General features: G+C 36.9%; 1 protein-coding gene across 1 annotated transcript in view; it reads left to right on the top strand.

Annotated features, from left to right (window-relative positions):
• The window catches only part of NAA15 (N-alpha-acetyltransferase 15, NatA auxiliary subunit), a 30,826-nt gene extending 14,883 nt beyond the window's left edge, over positions 1 to 15,943 (top strand). Inside the window, exons 7-20 of the mRNA XM_015861030.2 lie at positions 1,148 to 1,267; positions 1,711 to 1,806; positions 1,945 to 2,051; positions 2,448 to 2,520; positions 4,224 to 4,393; positions 4,855 to 5,007; positions 6,991 to 7,119; positions 7,939 to 8,152; positions 8,909 to 9,102; positions 10,776 to 10,884; positions 11,457 to 11,555; positions 12,166 to 12,309; positions 13,042 to 13,139; positions 14,459 to 15,943. Of these exons, the coding sequence (XP_015716516.1) occupies positions 1,148 to 1,267; positions 1,711 to 1,806; positions 1,945 to 2,051; positions 2,448 to 2,520; positions 4,224 to 4,393; positions 4,855 to 5,007; positions 6,991 to 7,119; positions 7,939 to 8,152; positions 8,909 to 9,102; positions 10,776 to 10,884; positions 11,457 to 11,555; positions 12,166 to 12,309; positions 13,042 to 13,139; positions 14,459 to 14,659 (1,907 nt within the window). The 3' untranslated portion in view covers positions 14,660 to 15,943. The remainder of the gene's footprint in view (positions 1 to 1,147; positions 1,268 to 1,710; positions 1,807 to 1,944; positions 2,052 to 2,447; positions 2,521 to 4,223; positions 4,394 to 4,854; positions 5,008 to 6,990; positions 7,120 to 7,938; positions 8,153 to 8,908; positions 9,103 to 10,775; positions 10,885 to 11,456; positions 11,556 to 12,165; positions 12,310 to 13,041; positions 13,140 to 14,458) is intronic.
• The last annotated feature ends 442 nt before the right edge of the window (positions 15,944 to 16,385 follow it).

Raw genomic sequence — 16,385 nt, forward strand, 5'->3', positions numbered from 1 at the left:
GCTGATGAGAGTTTCAGACAGATAATTCTGAACTGATGAGCTAAAATTCTGTTTACATAGTACAGCTAGATCCATGCTGCTCTAGGATTTAATGCGAGTCCTGACAGACAGGCCACATGCTGAAGGGACGGAATAATCTTAGGCCGTGTAGAAGGCTTTTGATTTTCCTCAGTCACTCTTGCAGTGTGTGGAAATACTCTCCAGATGAGCAATCCAATGTAATCTAGCATGTAATAACCAAACAATATAATACTGTATATTATCATTCTGAAATTCCAATAGTGAAATGCAGAAGTTGGATTCTTTCAGCTCTAGTGACATTGGAAAATGCCTTATTTCTCTTATGCTTGATGCTGTGCGGTCCTGCTCTCACTGTTTTAAGTAAAAATTCCAACTTACAAGTTACTGTTCATTCATAGACCACACTGAAATTGACTTGTTTTTGTTTTTGACTTTGTTTTTCTCTTGAAACAGGACAAGAGTCTTAGTGTAGAACGACACTGTTTCACCCCTTGTGTATAATATTCTAGCGCCTCCCATTTGCAAGTAGCAAAGTATTGCAAAACACAGATTTTCATTGGCAAATAGGAAATTGAATTATGTTCCACTTCAGCACTGGGGAAGATGTTACATATATCAAGATCTAGACCTTACTTTTAATGACTGTATCATGTATTGAATGATCAGTAAAAGAGGACTTGCTTGCGTAATCTTGAGGATTCATTTCTTAGATCAGTGTCTTGATTTAAAATATTGAAGTTTTATTAGGTACCAGTCTGAGGAGCCATTCTTTTATCTGCAGCTCTGTACATGTGAAATACTATGTACTACTTCTCATTCCCTTCTACACTAAACTACTTAAAATAACTAGTGAGAAAAAACATGTGCATCTTGCTCTTACAATTAAATTTTCAAGTAAGTTTCAAGAGGAAATGGTGGCTGAATCACAGAATTTTTCTTGAAGTGCGTGTATTTTTCAAAGTAAAAGTTTGTCAGCTGGTTTGTGATGCAGCTATTATCGTCTTTTCCTTAGAAGTTAGAATCTGCCTGGAGTTGAGGATTATCTGTCTTTTTACTGTGGAGTTATTGATTTTACACTGCTTCAATCTCCTGTTACCATAATTAAAATTTCTTGTGTTTTACACAGGAGAACTCCTGCTTCAACTTGGCAGACTTGAAGAAGCGGTTGATGTCTACAAAGGATTGCAAGAAAGAAATCCTGAAAACTGGGCCTACTACAAGGGCCTAGAAAAGGCACTTAAACCAGGTGATGATTTGATGTGTTTGTAGTAAGGAAGATGTAACAGCAACAACATGATCAAACAGCAGTCATCTCAGCATGTGTTGTTGAAAGAGAAGAATTACTTATAGAACAGCTCTAATTTATAGGTTTTCTTTTACTGTTATCTTAATCTTCTGTTGTAGGTAATACAGGGTTTGGAAATGGCATAGGAACAATAGTTAAGACAAGAATCTTTATGATTATTAACAACATTGGATAGGGGAGTTTGAGGTACTTAATACTTGAAATCATGTAGTACTATAAATGAAAACGAATGTTCATAAGGAAGTACATAATCATTCATTACTATATATTCTGATTGTTTTTAACCAGATGTAATTGTTTCCCTTCTCTTCCTTCCACCCTTTCCCATCCTGACAAAAAAAAAAAAAAGTAAACTGTTCTATTCTTGTTCTGTTCTGTTCCAGCTAATATGATGGAGAGGCTAAAGATTTATGAAGAGGCCTGGACTAAATACCCAAGGGGACTAGTTCCAAGAAGATTACCATTAAATTTTTTGTCAGGTACATAACAGTTTTGCTGAGCAGCTAATAATCTACACTAGTGCTTCCTTCTTAGATGCTAATGTTCTAACAGCACTTGTACACAGTTGAAAAGTAATGTGTAGTAAAACCAAATTAACAGGTCTTCTTCCTCTCAAGGTGAAAAGTTTAAGGAATGTCTGGACAAGTTCCTAAGGATGAATTTCAGCAAAGGTTGCCCACCAGTCTTCAATACCTTACGATCGTTATATAAAGACAAGGAGAAGGTAGGATTCTTTTTTACCACTTTTTACATGAAGTCTTTTAATAGCTGTTCTGTGCTAAAGAGATAAAAGAAACTTTTTTTCTTCAACCTTGTCTGCACTGTTGTGTATTATATCTAGATAAATAAAGTACAAGCATACATAACCTTATGCCTATTTGGAAAATGTAGAAAACTAAGACTTAATAATTAAAAACTTTATACGCTTTAATTGAGGGAGGCTCGATTTTTATTTATGTATTTTTTAACTGAGACTGGATACATTCCCATATGTATGACGTATTAGGTTATTGCGGAATTCTCTGCCCAAGAATAACTAGTTTAGGGACCACCAAGTAGCTCAAACTGAAACAAAATAGCATTTTGCACACATCTTTTTTTGTCTGTCTTGCATGTGCAGGTGGCGATCATTGAAGAGCTGGTGGTAGATTATGAAACCTCCCTAAGAAGTTGCCGGTTATTTAACCCAAATGGTGAGTGCTAAACTGTCAGGCTTGAAATAAGTTGTGTGTGGTATAATCACTGTGACCATTGAGAGGCAGAGAATCAGTGAAGTATGAGAAAACTGAGATTTGTTTTTCCTTCTGAACCAAAACAGAACCGAATCACAACCACACTTAAAATTAAACAGCTGAAATCCATTTTAAGTCTGTACTCACATATCCAGTTTCTGTTTCTCCTACAGTTTAAAGTATTTTATTTTCAAGGCTTGAATTGTTCATTCTCCAGGAAACTGAAATTTGAAAGCTAACGTTATATTTAGTAATAGCAATGTCAAGTGGAATCGATGCTAATTCGGTAGCACAATCTGCAGGGTTTTTTCCTGTTTGGTGTTTGTGGGTGAAGTGCTGTCTGTTCTGTGTTGCTCTTTTGTTTCTTAGTGTACTTGTTATTTGGGAGTTGAAATCCTTTTCCATGTTATGAATATAGTTTTGTTGCAAGGTATGGTTCTACATACACAGAATCCAGCCTTCATAGCGTCCTCCCCGATAGCTTTATTTCTTTAGTCACTGTTGTAACCATGTTGAAAATAAAATACCTAGGAAAGATTTTCTGCATAAAATATCAACAAAAGATGGTCTTGAAATTTTACTAAGTAGGTTATAGTGGTATAATAGTTAAGATAGCATGAATAACAGCATCAATTAAGAATATTAAATATGTCTTTTCTGAAGTTATAATGAGTCATTTCCTCTTTGCAGAAATAATGTGATGCTTCCTTTAGAAGTCGGTTAAGTTTTTCCATTGAATTTAATGCTCAGACTACGGTATTGAAGACTGCTCAGTAGCTTCCTAAATTTGTGCAAGCATTTCAAACAAGCCTGCTTCTCCATTTGATGAAATAACTTACTGTATTTTCAATTAAATATTTGCTTTGATACTAAATTGCATTCAAATAAACAGTACTCTTCCACCCTTAAGTGAATGAATGCATGCAATTGCTCGTTAAGTTATATCATACCTTGTGACAGGGCCAGAATCCCTGTGCCTTTTTTTTCCCTTCCCCATGCAAGGTGCTGTATTCCATAACAAAAATAAAGTGGAAAAAACTTTTCCAGCAGTGCCGTGAGCTTCAAGTAAAACTCTCTAGCTTTCAAAACCGACTTTTGAATAGCTCTGTTTTTGTGGGATGCACTTAAATGAAAGGTGACAATTAATTTGTCAAATGTTGAGATAGAAAAGCCTTTTTAAAGTCATCAACAGACAGTTTTATTTGAAAATATTCAACTTTGTGGGATGAAAACATGAATTCTAGAAGTGCTGAAATGCTTTATGTCGTTGCTGTGCAGCACTTGTGTTCAGCGGGACTTCACGCTTTATCCTTCACCTAAAAGCAGTATTCACTGAGAATTTTGTTGTGCAGTTCTGGCCATCTATCTGTCCTGACTAAGGGACCAGTTGGATCCAAATGCAGCTCTTCTGACCCACCAGTTCAGACTTCCTTTTGCTGAAAATCACAGCTTGAGAACAGAAGATTGTACTCAAGTCTTGACTAAACAGACTTAAAAAGAATTGAGCTTAACTGGAGCTTGGCAACGCACCCAGGTCTGGTGTGGCAGCCTGACAGAGAGGCAGAATTAACTTCAGCATTTATATATGTAGAATTTTTCTTCTGCCGTGTTATCTGAATAAACTGAACCAAAAAAAATCTCACTTGTTTTTTTTTGTGCTGTAGATGACGGTAAAGAAGAACCTCCAACCACTTTACTTTGGGTCCAGTATTATTTGGCTCAACATTATGATAAAATTGGGCAGCCATCGCTGGCTCTAGAATACATAAATGCTGCTATAGAAAGTACTCCCACTTTGATAGAGCTTTTCCTTGTGAAGGCAAAAATCTATAAGGTAAGCTTGGCTCACACTTCGTGATCGTTGGTTATTCTTTTGGCCTGATGAAAATTTTCACGTGTTTACACTTCATTGTTACTGAGGGAAGACTAAGGTTGTCTTAAGCAACACACGAAGAATCAATGGGAAATGTTTGGGTGAGTTTTGGTGAGTTCTTAAAGTAGGTTATTAGTGGACTGGTTGGGTTTTTCATTCCATATGAATCAGCCCATTTCTTAAAGTCAGTAAAGGACAAGAATATTGGAAATGTACATTGTCAGTTTCCAATTAGGTTTTGAATTAAAAAAATCACACTGCAAAATTTAGTTCTTATTTTAAATGTTCACGTGATAGCATGTAAACACCTTTATTTTATTAACTGCTTAAAAATAGTTCCTCAGCTACAATGCAGTGTTCTATGAAAATGGAATTAACCAAGGTGGGATAGACTGAGTCTAATACTTCTTTTTTTCTTCAAGCATGCTGGAAATATTAAAGAAGCTGCAAGGTGGATGGATGAGGCTCAGGCTTTGGATACGGCAGACAGATTTATCAACTCCAAGTGTGCAAAATACATGTTGAAAGCAAACTTCATTAAAGAAGCAGAAGAAATGTGCTCAAAATTTACGAGGGTTGGTTGCATTTAACTATAACTCTTTTGAATAACATAGGCCTAATCCCTTATGGAGTCTTGTGTTAACTTTCCACTTAACGTTATTGCAATCCTCAGGTTCTGATGAACTCAGATGAACTGTGGTTTCTTGCTTTATCGATTATTGTAGTCAGTGTCATGGTTTGAATTACAAAGCATGATTCCTTACAGTTGGGGGAAAACACAGCGTTAAAGCATGTGATCTTTTTTCTTTTTCGAGTAGGGAAAATACAGGATGCCCTTTCAGATTGAAAATCCTTTGGGTTTTAATACTGATTCTGTAGAACCATTGAGAGAAATTATGAAGTAGCTTACATTGTTGTTCTCACATAATACATTAAGAATGGTCAAACATCCCTATAAATAAGAAATACTTGAAAAGAAACTGTGTGGCTATGGGATGAGAGGCTTCCAAAATGTCATCATTTTACAGATCAACTTTCATCCCCAAAGCCATGTTTAATAGGCATAAAGGGAAGCTGCACATGGTATCTTTTTGTTTGCATCTGCTTACTGTGTCAGTTGTCAGGAAATGTTTGCACTGTACGGATTATTTAATTTCATGCATCAGCTTTTGTCCCTGCAGTAAACTATTTTAATAGGTTTGATGTCTCATAGGTTAGTTACTTTTTAAATGTATTTCTTTTGCTCTTGATGTTTTATATAAATGAAAGTCAAATATCTTGATGTCTTTATCAAACAACAGGTTTGTTTAGTGCTGCTGCTATTGTTTATGTCTTGTCTCATTTTTCTCTTTGTTGAAGACTAAGGAAAACCTACAGTAAGGTAGATTGAGTGGGGATGGTTAGGAAGGGGGGGAAAAAAAGTACTTTACTTTAAATGATGGGTGTGCGGGCAAACACTGGATGAAGTTTAAAGAAAAATATAGATAAGCTCAGTAGGTGAAAAGGTGCAAAATTACTCGGGATCTCATCCTTCTGACTTCTTTCGGTGCCTTAAGCAGCTTCAAGGTGATGTCAGAAAAGCATGCATTGCCCAGAATGAAGCTTTAAAAATATAACTTTTTGCCCTTTTTGGTCTTCATCTTTTTTTGATCTTGTTTCTACTGCTCCAACTGCAAACTTCTTTAAAAAAAAACAATTATACAAGTCCTAAATGAGAAATACTGGAAGTGGAACTTGGGCAGTTTTTTTTTCTGATTTCTCATTGCCCATATTAGACTCATTTGAAGACTGCCTTTCTCCTTCATTTGGAGCATTCTCTGTACTCTTACATTGAATATTATCTGTCCTGTTCCCAGCCTTGGTTCTTGGCTCGTTCTTACATAGCTTATTTTTAATTTTATATGTTTTTTTGCATGACTGGAATAAACCTTCTGTATGGCTCAAACTGGCATTGAGCTTGAAAGGCACGTCAGTTCTACAGATCTATGCAAGTATACACAAATACCAGATAAAAAAAGCAATTGTAAGCCTCTCTGAATCAGAAATCATCCAGGCTTCTGGTATTGCTTTGCTTTACTGACGTGATATACTTGCATACTATATTAAAAGCACTTGAATGGATGCTGTTCCTATCCTCAAGGTGAGGAACTGTCACACTTCAGTAGTGGTCAGTATGTGGCTAGTCTCTGTATGTTTGAATCTGCTGAAAATGGAAACATAGAGGAATGGTATTCTTTCCTTTGGAGACCTCATTAGTGGACAAAGCAAATCCATCTTGTTGATTGCTTGAAGCAGTGTTGTGGTTGAAGGAAACAGATAATGCTGTGACAATGTGACAGAAATTAAAGTGGTGCAGCAAAGCTTGTATCGGAGTGAAGGTGCACAAAAGGAATATATTAATGTATGTTAAAGAATAATTTATACCATAGCAACTTCAATATTTTGAGGACCTCCGTTTTGAAATTTAGCAATACTTTTACTTGTGCTTTTTACTTGTGCTTTTAACTGACAAACTAATTGAGGTGTATCTTTTTTAACAACGCTGTTTTTGCTTGTAGGAAGGAACCTCGGCAGTAGAGAACTTGAATGAAATGCAGTGCATGTGGTTTCAGACAGAATGTGCGCAGGCTTACAAAGCTATGAATAAATTTGGAGAAGCACTTAAGAAATGCCATGAAATTGAGAGAGTATGTATCTAGTCTAACTGGCTAGCTTGCAAAATATCAGCTGAGATTTACATTGCTAATATGTTTCCTTTCGGAGCAGTAAGTGTATACTTTGTGTAGCACTTGGAGTGATTTTTTGTTTCTTGTTAGATACAGAGGTAGCAACTGAACCCATAGTGGTGTTTACATTTTATTATCATACATTGCTCTTCCTAAAAACGAGCCAGTAGAACATAAGCTATGAAATAGATTTTACATGAGAAGAGCACTATTAGCTTAGTATTTAATTGTCAGTTTGACAAGCAGTCACGCTTAGTATTTCATCCTCAGTTTGACAAGTAGCAACTGTACGAGATCATAAATACTTTGAGAAGTTGAAGAGGGGAATGACTTTTCACTCAAACAAAGGCATTGGGTGACAGTGAGGAAGCAGAACAAAAGAAAGTACTTTCTCATGCCACGTGATGTGGAATTTATTGCTACAGTACTTGATGGAAGTCAGAAGTATAAAGTGGGAAAATCAAATGAGTTCATTGAGGAACAAGTTGAAGTGCCATCTATTAACAATAAAAACAGGATCTTCTCTTAAACTGTATGTTATCAGAGGGTAGTTACAGCTGAGATGCTGTGGCTTAGATGACTTGGTTCTGACCTAGGATGTCTTCTGCTTTGATTTTTTTTAGCATTACGTTTTTTTGTCTATTTTCTTAACTCATGCCTCAAAAAGTTAGTGTCAGCAGTGGTCTGCTACTAAATTATTCCTTTTGGAGGGGAGGGAAGTGGGTTGAGTCAAGTTTAGTATCTGATTAATGCTTGCTAAATGATGTTTTATTGTGTTAGCATTTTGTAGAAATCACAGATGACCAGTTTGACTTCCACACTTACTGCATGAGGAAGATTACTCTTAGGTCTTATGTGGACTTGTTAAAACTAGAAGATGTACTTCGGCAACATCCATTCTACTTCAAAGCAGCACGGATTGCCATAGAGATATATTTGAAGCTTCACGATAATCCCTTAACAGATGAAAATAAAGAACATGAGGCCGATACAGGTAGATAATCCTCAAGATTTATTACACATGCAGTTTCACTGGTTAGTGAATATTTTGAGAAGGTCCAACATTCTTACAGTTGCCAGCTGTAAGTTTCTTATTGTAACCAAATAGAAAGGTTTAATTCAAATGGTAAGTTGTCCTGGAAATAGAAGTAAATATTCTACTGAAAGCTAAATTCATGTAAGTTTTTATCTAGGTATGGAAAAAAAAACCTCTGCTTTTTGTTTTCTGTAGTAACAGTTCTAATTCTTAAGTAAAAGCTTTTCTGTTATGAATCAGCTGACAAAACATTGAATTCTCCATGTTTTAATTGGAGGGAGGGCAGGATTGGAGAGTGAGACAAATATATAGGGTATTTGTAGGACATTAGAAGCAGAGCTGGAGCTATCTACATCAAAGTATAGCTATTTCACCTTACTTTTGTTATGCTATTTAACACCTTAATTGTAATTTCTCTGTTATATAATGCCTAAGGAAGAAATCAGTTTGTCTTGGTGTGTGCTTTTATTCCTGACACTGAAGTCATTCAGCAGTGACTTGGTCTTGCCATCTGCTTGCTCTAATTGTTCAAATCCCTATTGCCCTAATTTCACAAATGAATTGATAATGTAGACTAGTAAACAAACTTTTACAAATGTAATAGCAGTATTGCTAGTTAGTAGATGTGGTTTAAAAGTCGATGGTATCTGACAGTTGGCACGAGTTAATGTTTGGCATCAATGTTGTCTGTTCTTGCCTTGTGTGTATGTACAGCAAATATGTCTGATAAGGAGCTGAAGAAGCTACGAAATAAACAGAGAAGAGCACAGAAGAAAGCACAGCTGGAAGAGGAGAAGAAGAATGCCGAGAAAGAGAAGCAACAGAGGAATCAGAAAAAGAAGAAGGATGATGATGATGAAGAAATTGGAGGCCCAAAAGAAGAACTTATTCCTGAGAAATTGGCTAAGGTGCTTACTAATGTTTCGTTAAGCAGTCTAAATTGGTGGAAAAGTTGCTGTGAGCTTGCAGACAGTTTGAAAGTCTTTGTAATAACCTGGTGATTTTATACCTTCCTACTTTTCATGGGCAGCAGGTTTGATGGGAAAACTGTCAAAAAATTTTATTGAATTACTGCTTTTGTGCCAAGTTTTCAATGATAGCAGTTGAAGTTGCAGGCTCTTGTTTCAGGTGTAGTTGTCTTCATGTGTAGATTGCACCCTATCCCTGCTGACTGTGCCTTACTTATGAGCTGAACAGGTGGATGTCTGTATGTAACATGATTGCCTTTGGACTCCTTATGGCCTGTATTAATTTTTAATTTATTAAGCATTGCTGCTTTGTGGAAAAGGAGACATATAGAAACAGTGCTTTAATAGCATTTAATCACGTTTGTTTTGTATGTGGAAGGAAAGTTTAAAGAAGCAATTTAGAAACAACAGTCAACTGGAGCGATGTGGATTTTGAAATCTGAATTAAGACATACCACCCCCTGCTGGGGGGTATGAAGGGAAGGTGACCTGGAACATCGTGATGATGTACATGGAAGGAGTAGGAAAATAATTGGCGAAAAAAAGATGGGGGATCATACTGGGAAAACAGGTAGCAAAAATGCTCTGCTCACAGTAGGATAGCATCCGGGTATTGATGGATTCACTATCAGTATTTTCATATTGCATGTGTAATGAATATTATTGGCTTCTGCAGGGTATTCTGGAAAGCAAAGTGAACCTTATACCCAGGAAGCAAGTGACTTTAGAAACTTAACTCTTCACACTATATTCCCACTGTTGCAAGAATCCCAATGCTTGTTAAGATTGGGGTGGATTCAGTGGCTTGCTCTGGAGCAGAGGATGTTACGGGATATGTTGTGAAAATCTAGGCTGTCCTCAAGTTTATAGGGAATAGTTGCAGCTACATAATGCATTCCTTTCACAAATCTTCCCAAATTATATTCCATATTTAGTATCAGAATCATGATTTAGAGAGCTCCAAATACAGTTGGTTGTCAGGACTGAAATACCATTTATGACATAGCTGGTCACTTGCAAACAGGTTTTCTGAGACAGTTGAAACCAGATTTCCTTGGTGGGTGATACGCTGTTTTGGCATTAAGCACACAGAATATACAAGTCACATTCCAAAGCTAAACAGTTTTTAAGTGTAGAGCTGTGACTTGTTTACATGAGCTCCCAAAAGCAATTGTAAACCATTAAGTTTTTATAATGAGAACTGATAGTCTGAGATTAGCAGGAACCCTGTGAGGTGTCTGTTGTTGTTTTCAACATTTCCTTGTGCAGTTTAATGGAGCATATTGCTTCAACATTGTAAAAGCGTTACAAACAGACAACAACTGGTGTTTATTAGAATTTAAATACATAGGGCAACAGAATTTTCTTGTTCTAATTATCCTCAATTTTTTAATGCGAGAGGTCTGTTTGTAAAGAGTCCAGGTACTGAATTTGTTTGTGTTAAAGCCATCCATTTACTGGGCTCTGTACTTACATGGGGTAAAATAAGCAATAATTTAAACAGGTTCATAAGGCTCACATGCATTATGTTTTGAAGGTAACCCTTTGGTGCTACTTGAATTGCTGGAGAGTTAGTTGTTATCTTAACTATGTGTCCTTCCTGGAATCTGTAGGTTGAAGCACCTTTGGAAGAAGCCATTAAATTTTTAACCCCCCTGAAGAATTTAGTGAAGAACAAAATAGAAACACATCTCTTTGCCTTCGAGATTTATTTTCGAAAAGGTCAGTACTGGTGAAATAAAACTGTTTGTTTGTTCACATTCTAATGTATGACGTGAAGAACCACGTGTTGATCGATTGAGGAATCAGGCCCTGTAGAGACACAGCATTTCATTGTGCAGACAGCATAGCCATTAGCATTCTGTGAAGAATACAAAGTTGGAACGCTTGCTGATTATCTGGTTTCTTTACTGCTCGTGTAAACCACAAGGCTATGGAACTAATTCTCCCTTGTTTGCATCACAAGTGTGCAGAACTGCACACCATGTAGAATTGATGCACACTTGCTAATGAGTCTTTTGAAGTGCTCTGTTTTTAGTTCTGTCAGTATCAGTTAAATATTATGCTTTATGAACTACTTAACTTCGTATTTACTTTCTAGTACAAGTCTAATTCACTGGCTAAATAAATGTGTATTGGAAAAAAAAAAAAAAAAAATGGTTCTCCTAAAATGTTCACCTTCAATTTGTTCTGATCATTCTAATTCCAAATGTTAAGTTTTCCTGCAACAGAAGGTATTGTGTTTCAGCATCATTATTTTGACCAAAGAATTTGCCAATTCTTTTCTTTTCCAGAGAAGTTCCTTCTGATGCTTCAGTCTGTGAAGAGAGCTTTTGCTATAGATTCCAGTCATCCTTGGCTTCATGAGTGTATGATTCATCTCTTCAGCAGTGGTATGTATCTGTTGGGTATGACTTCATCTGTACGTGTTTCCAGATGATGCCTAACCTACATATGGTATTTGATTGTTTGTTTACAAACTGTTAGCATAATTAATTCAACATATTTAATAAAGTTAGGAAGCTTTTTAAGCAACTATGTGTTAAATGAGGTATGTTTATTGTAAGTGCAGCTGGATTTAGTTAGTCTTTGAGTTAGTCTTTGAACATAAGTGTCTTTACAGCTGTGAGCAATGTGGTGAGCCCATGGAAGAGTGAGAGAAGCAAATGGAAACTGCAGAATGAATAACATGACTTCTCTGCTTGCAGCCTGTGTCAGTGCGTAAGGTTTAGAATCACGTCAGTCTTAGAGCTTAATAGGCTTTAATCAGCAAGGCAGAGAATGGTATTGGAGTAAATGACTTTAGCTTTTTTTTTTGAGCATCGAAAAACCATTTAGTTGAGCTTTTTCCAAGCAGTTCTGGTTACTTACCTTATTTTATACATCTTCCTTTGAGATATGTCCTTTTCAATCATACTGATAATTTGAGCATGACAAAAATAAAAACATAAAGTAGATTTTATTGTGATTACCTTTGGTTAACATTTTTTTCCACTTCATTAGTATCTGAAAGTAAGGATCTGCCTGATGCAGTTAGAACAGTGTTAAACCAAGAAATGAATCGGCTTTTTGGAGCAACTAATCCAAAGAACTTCAATGAAGCTTTCCTTAAAAAGAACTATGACTCACTACCGCATAGGTTATCAGGTATTTTGCCTTCTTCCTTTTCCTGCCGGGTTTCTGTATTTTCTTCAATCTAGCAGTGGCCTTTCAGTATCTGCAGCAGCCAAGTAAAAATTGCTTTTTCCATGCACTGTTGGGAGAAGTGTTCTGAGTACCCACAATCAAGTATTATAGTGGGAAATATTGTAATGCATGGAAAGCAGGATGCAAGCCACTTAACGGGTCAGCATTACTGTCATGGCTCCATCAGTCTAGAGTTGGTCACAATGAACAGTGAATTCATTCTTTGTATCTTCTGTGGCATCCAGGTCCCAAACATACCTGTGCTGTGGGACTCAGAGCTTCTTTTTGGTTGTGTTCTGTCACTGTATTATAACAAGGTCTTAATGTGCTCTTCTCTCCTGTGCCCCAGTCTCCATGTGCAGGGAATAGGAATGCTTCTTCTAGAGGGAACTGGGGTCTGTGGCAGCAGATCTGATCTGTTATCCTTGTTGCCCATACAGTATGCTGCCAAAAGCTCCTATCCTGCAGGATAGAAGCGACCTAGTTGTTTCTGTACTTTGTCTAGCTCTTAATAACAGCTGTGCTCCTGTCTGCTCAGGTATCACACTGTAATGCTTCAAGTTGTTTTATTTTGAAGTGCTACTGTAGATGTATGGTAATACTGCCTATTAGTCACACTACCTCTATTTTATGTTCACTTACAATAAATGTTTGTCTTCCATTGAGTGATGAAGCTTGTGTTTCTTCTTGTAGCTGCCAAAATGATGTACTATTTAGATCCTTCCAGTCAGAAAAGAGCGGTGGAGCTGGCAATGACCCTGGACGAATCCCTCATTAACAGAAATCTTCAGGTAACAGATATAAATTGTAAACTATTATTACTTCTCTATCTACAAAAGCTTTGTGCAAGCTATGGAGGTAAGAGGAAGCTGAAATGATTACTGTGCTTTATGTTAGGGAGGTTGGGTTGTCATGTGAGAGAAAGGGCTGTCGGGGTCATCTGAACTGAGAATTTGTCCTTTTTGCTCATGTGATGTAATAAATAGCTAGACAGCACCAGAAACCATGTTACTTATTCAGTGGAAGTGCCCTTAAAAAATAACAATCTGAAGGAGTTCAGACATTTCTTGAAATATGTTCTCATAAGCAAAGAAGTGACATTTGATTTTCAGTAGAGACCAACTGTCTCAGGGCGGTGCGCTGCAGATGCTAAGTGGGATATATTTTATCTCCTGTATATTCTCATGTGGCACAGAGCTAATGCAAGGGAGCAAAGAGCTTGTTGAAGGGAACTTCCTAACACCATAGCAAGGGCACAAAGCAGTTACCCTCAACACAGAACAAATAAACGCCACAGTAAATACCAGAGGAGTGGGAAAAGAATATCTGTGTAAGGTGGAAGGATGCTGAATGCTGATGAGCTGCCTTGAAGCTCAGTTTTTCATGCTTGAAAATCAATTAGGAAAAAAACTCCAAAACAGGAAACCTCCTTTTCCTCTTCTAAATTAAATGGATACGGAAGTGCAAATAAATGAGAAGGAAGTGAAAAACCTAGATCAGTTCCGCTCAGTAGTTGCAAGCATGCACCGCAGGTCAGGTACCCTTAAATGTGTGTGTGTGGGGGGAGGAAATTTGCTCTATCAGGAATGTGATTGCATAAAATTATGTTTATTTGATTAATGTCTTTTTTATGTTTTAACTGTCTTCCACGGTCCTTCCAATTTCTATCTGAAGGCGCATTCACCAAAGTAAATATTAGGATAATAGAAACAAAAATGGGTCAAGGATATTAAGATTTAAATTCATGTTATGTACTGCTTAAATGCTTAGTGAATCAAGATCTTGGATGGGACTCGATCAAGATGCACTTACTTGCAAATAAACCTGGTTGCCGAGAAGTGAGAAACCATAGTTTCAGGAAAATCAGTTATAGGTGACAAATGAGGGTATTTATCTTCAGCTGAGATTCCCAGCTGCTGTTTAGATCCCTTTAAAGCGCATAATTTCAAATGAAGCTACAGTGCTACACTGTGCTGCCGCTCGCTAGAACATAAGTCACTTGGTGGTGGTAGAAGCCTGAAAACAGTACTTGGAATTTGAGTCTTGTTTGTGAGTGCTCAGATGAATGTTAAAGAGTCGGTAACGTTTCTTTATTTTTCTCTTTAATTAGACTTGTATGGAGGTATTAGAAGCTTTATGTGACGGTAGCCTTGGAGACTGTAAAGAAGCATCTGAAACTTACAGAGCAAATTGTCATAAGCTTTTCCCTTATGCTTTGGCTTTCATGCCCCCTGGTTATGAAGAGGATATGAAGATCACAGTTAATGGAGATAGTTCTGCAGAACCCGAAGAACTGGCCAATGAAATATGAACAACTGTATTGGAAAAAAATGACATTGGACCATATCTGGTGTATAATATTTTTGTCACGCACCTGCTGAATTGTTCTAACTTACACAGAGAATGGAAGGGAAAAAAAAAAAAATACTGTTGCCTTCAAATAGTTTTACTTTTTTTTTTTTTTATCCTGCTGACAAAGTATATATATAAAATATCTAACGTATTACTGGATATAGGTTGTTTGGTTTCTTAAAAATTAAAAGCTGCTAAAATTGAAGAAAAAAAAAAAGGAAAAAAATACCCTTGTCCTTACCTACCTACCCATGTTTTTAAACTAATTTATATAAAATCTGGAGGGGCGGAGCCTTCAGAGCAGGTGTGTGGCAGAAATATTACTTTAAATTTGTCTTGTGAGATTACTGTTATCTCAGACAGCAAAAAATGCTGTTTTAGCACTGGATTCTTTCACTGAGCACAAAGAGTTGTTGGGGCTTTAGCATCTGACTGATTTTGATACAGGGATGGTTCAGTCCATAGGAAGTATGCAATGTGAAATCAGAACATACAGAGAAACCTGCAACATACACGTTGTGTTGCGGATGCTGGGACATACGGATACCAAGCAGAATTAAGAAACATAGTGTGTTCAATAAGCTTGTTGCGTCTCTGAAATTCACTGTACACGATCAGTTTGGTGTTCTTGCACCACAGTTTTTAACCGAAGGAACCGGCTGAAACGATATCTCTGAGGCGGGTGGGGAGGATAAATAACGTTGCTGGTTTTGTGATGAACCTGTCTGAAAAGGTTGGCCAAACTTTGTAAAACTGTAATGCAAGAACCAAATAAAATTATGCACTGTGATGTGGCACCAACTAATTAGGAAAGATAGCATGCGTTTTTCACATAGAGTGAAACCAAAATGAGAACATACTATGGCTTGAAGTTGCAAAGAGGAGAACTCCTGACTACCATTTGACTGATCAAGAGACTAATAGTTTAAAACCTCAGCAGGCCTTGTTCACGTTATGCAGAAAAAAAATAAAGTGCTGCAGTTTAGATACCTCTGGAACTTTTCCACAGTGTCACAGGTTTGTAATACTTGAAGCCCTACATTTCTAAGAATATATTTCTTGCTCAGTTGTTTCAGGCAAGCCCAAGACTTTGTAACTTTTAAGGGGCCCAAGATTTTTTTTCAATAACAGACCAGCTTCTTATTCCTGCAGTTACAGATGTAATTTCCTTTGTCAAACATAAGGTACCAAATATGATGCAATAAAACGTTTTGAAAAACAAATGTGTGAATATTTAAACCAATCTCTGTTGTACTTTGAAAATGAATGGGTTCACAGGAGTGCAGCTCAGGGTTGGCTTATTATGCTGTCCGGTTATGCTAATAATGTCACTGCTGATGGGTGGATGTTGAGTATAAAGTGCAAACGAACTATTTGAATACTGAATGTCTGGCTAGTCCTGTAATGCAGAATGCTTTACTGCTTGGCTTTTTAGTTCCACCAGGATTATGTTGAATTTTACTTTCTGAGTCAAGCTACGTTCAGCAAGTCTGTTGTGTTAGTAATATAGATACGTCTTCAAATGTTGGTTTTTTTTAATAGGTTTATCTTAAAACGGAGCAGAAAATAAACCACAGCTTATAAAGTGAGTGCCTTCTTTGCTGCAGGAGTTCAGTTAGAGTGTATCTGTCATGTGGATACACAGCCTTCCTCTTCCACATAATAGATGTCAGTGATTGATGCGT

Source organism: Coturnix japonica, chromosome 4, assembly GCF_001577835.2.
Source record: "Coturnix japonica isolate 7356 chromosome 4, Coturnix japonica 2.1, whole genome shotgun sequence".
Lineage (NCBI taxonomy): Eukaryota > Metazoa > Chordata > Aves > Galliformes > Phasianidae > Coturnix > Coturnix japonica.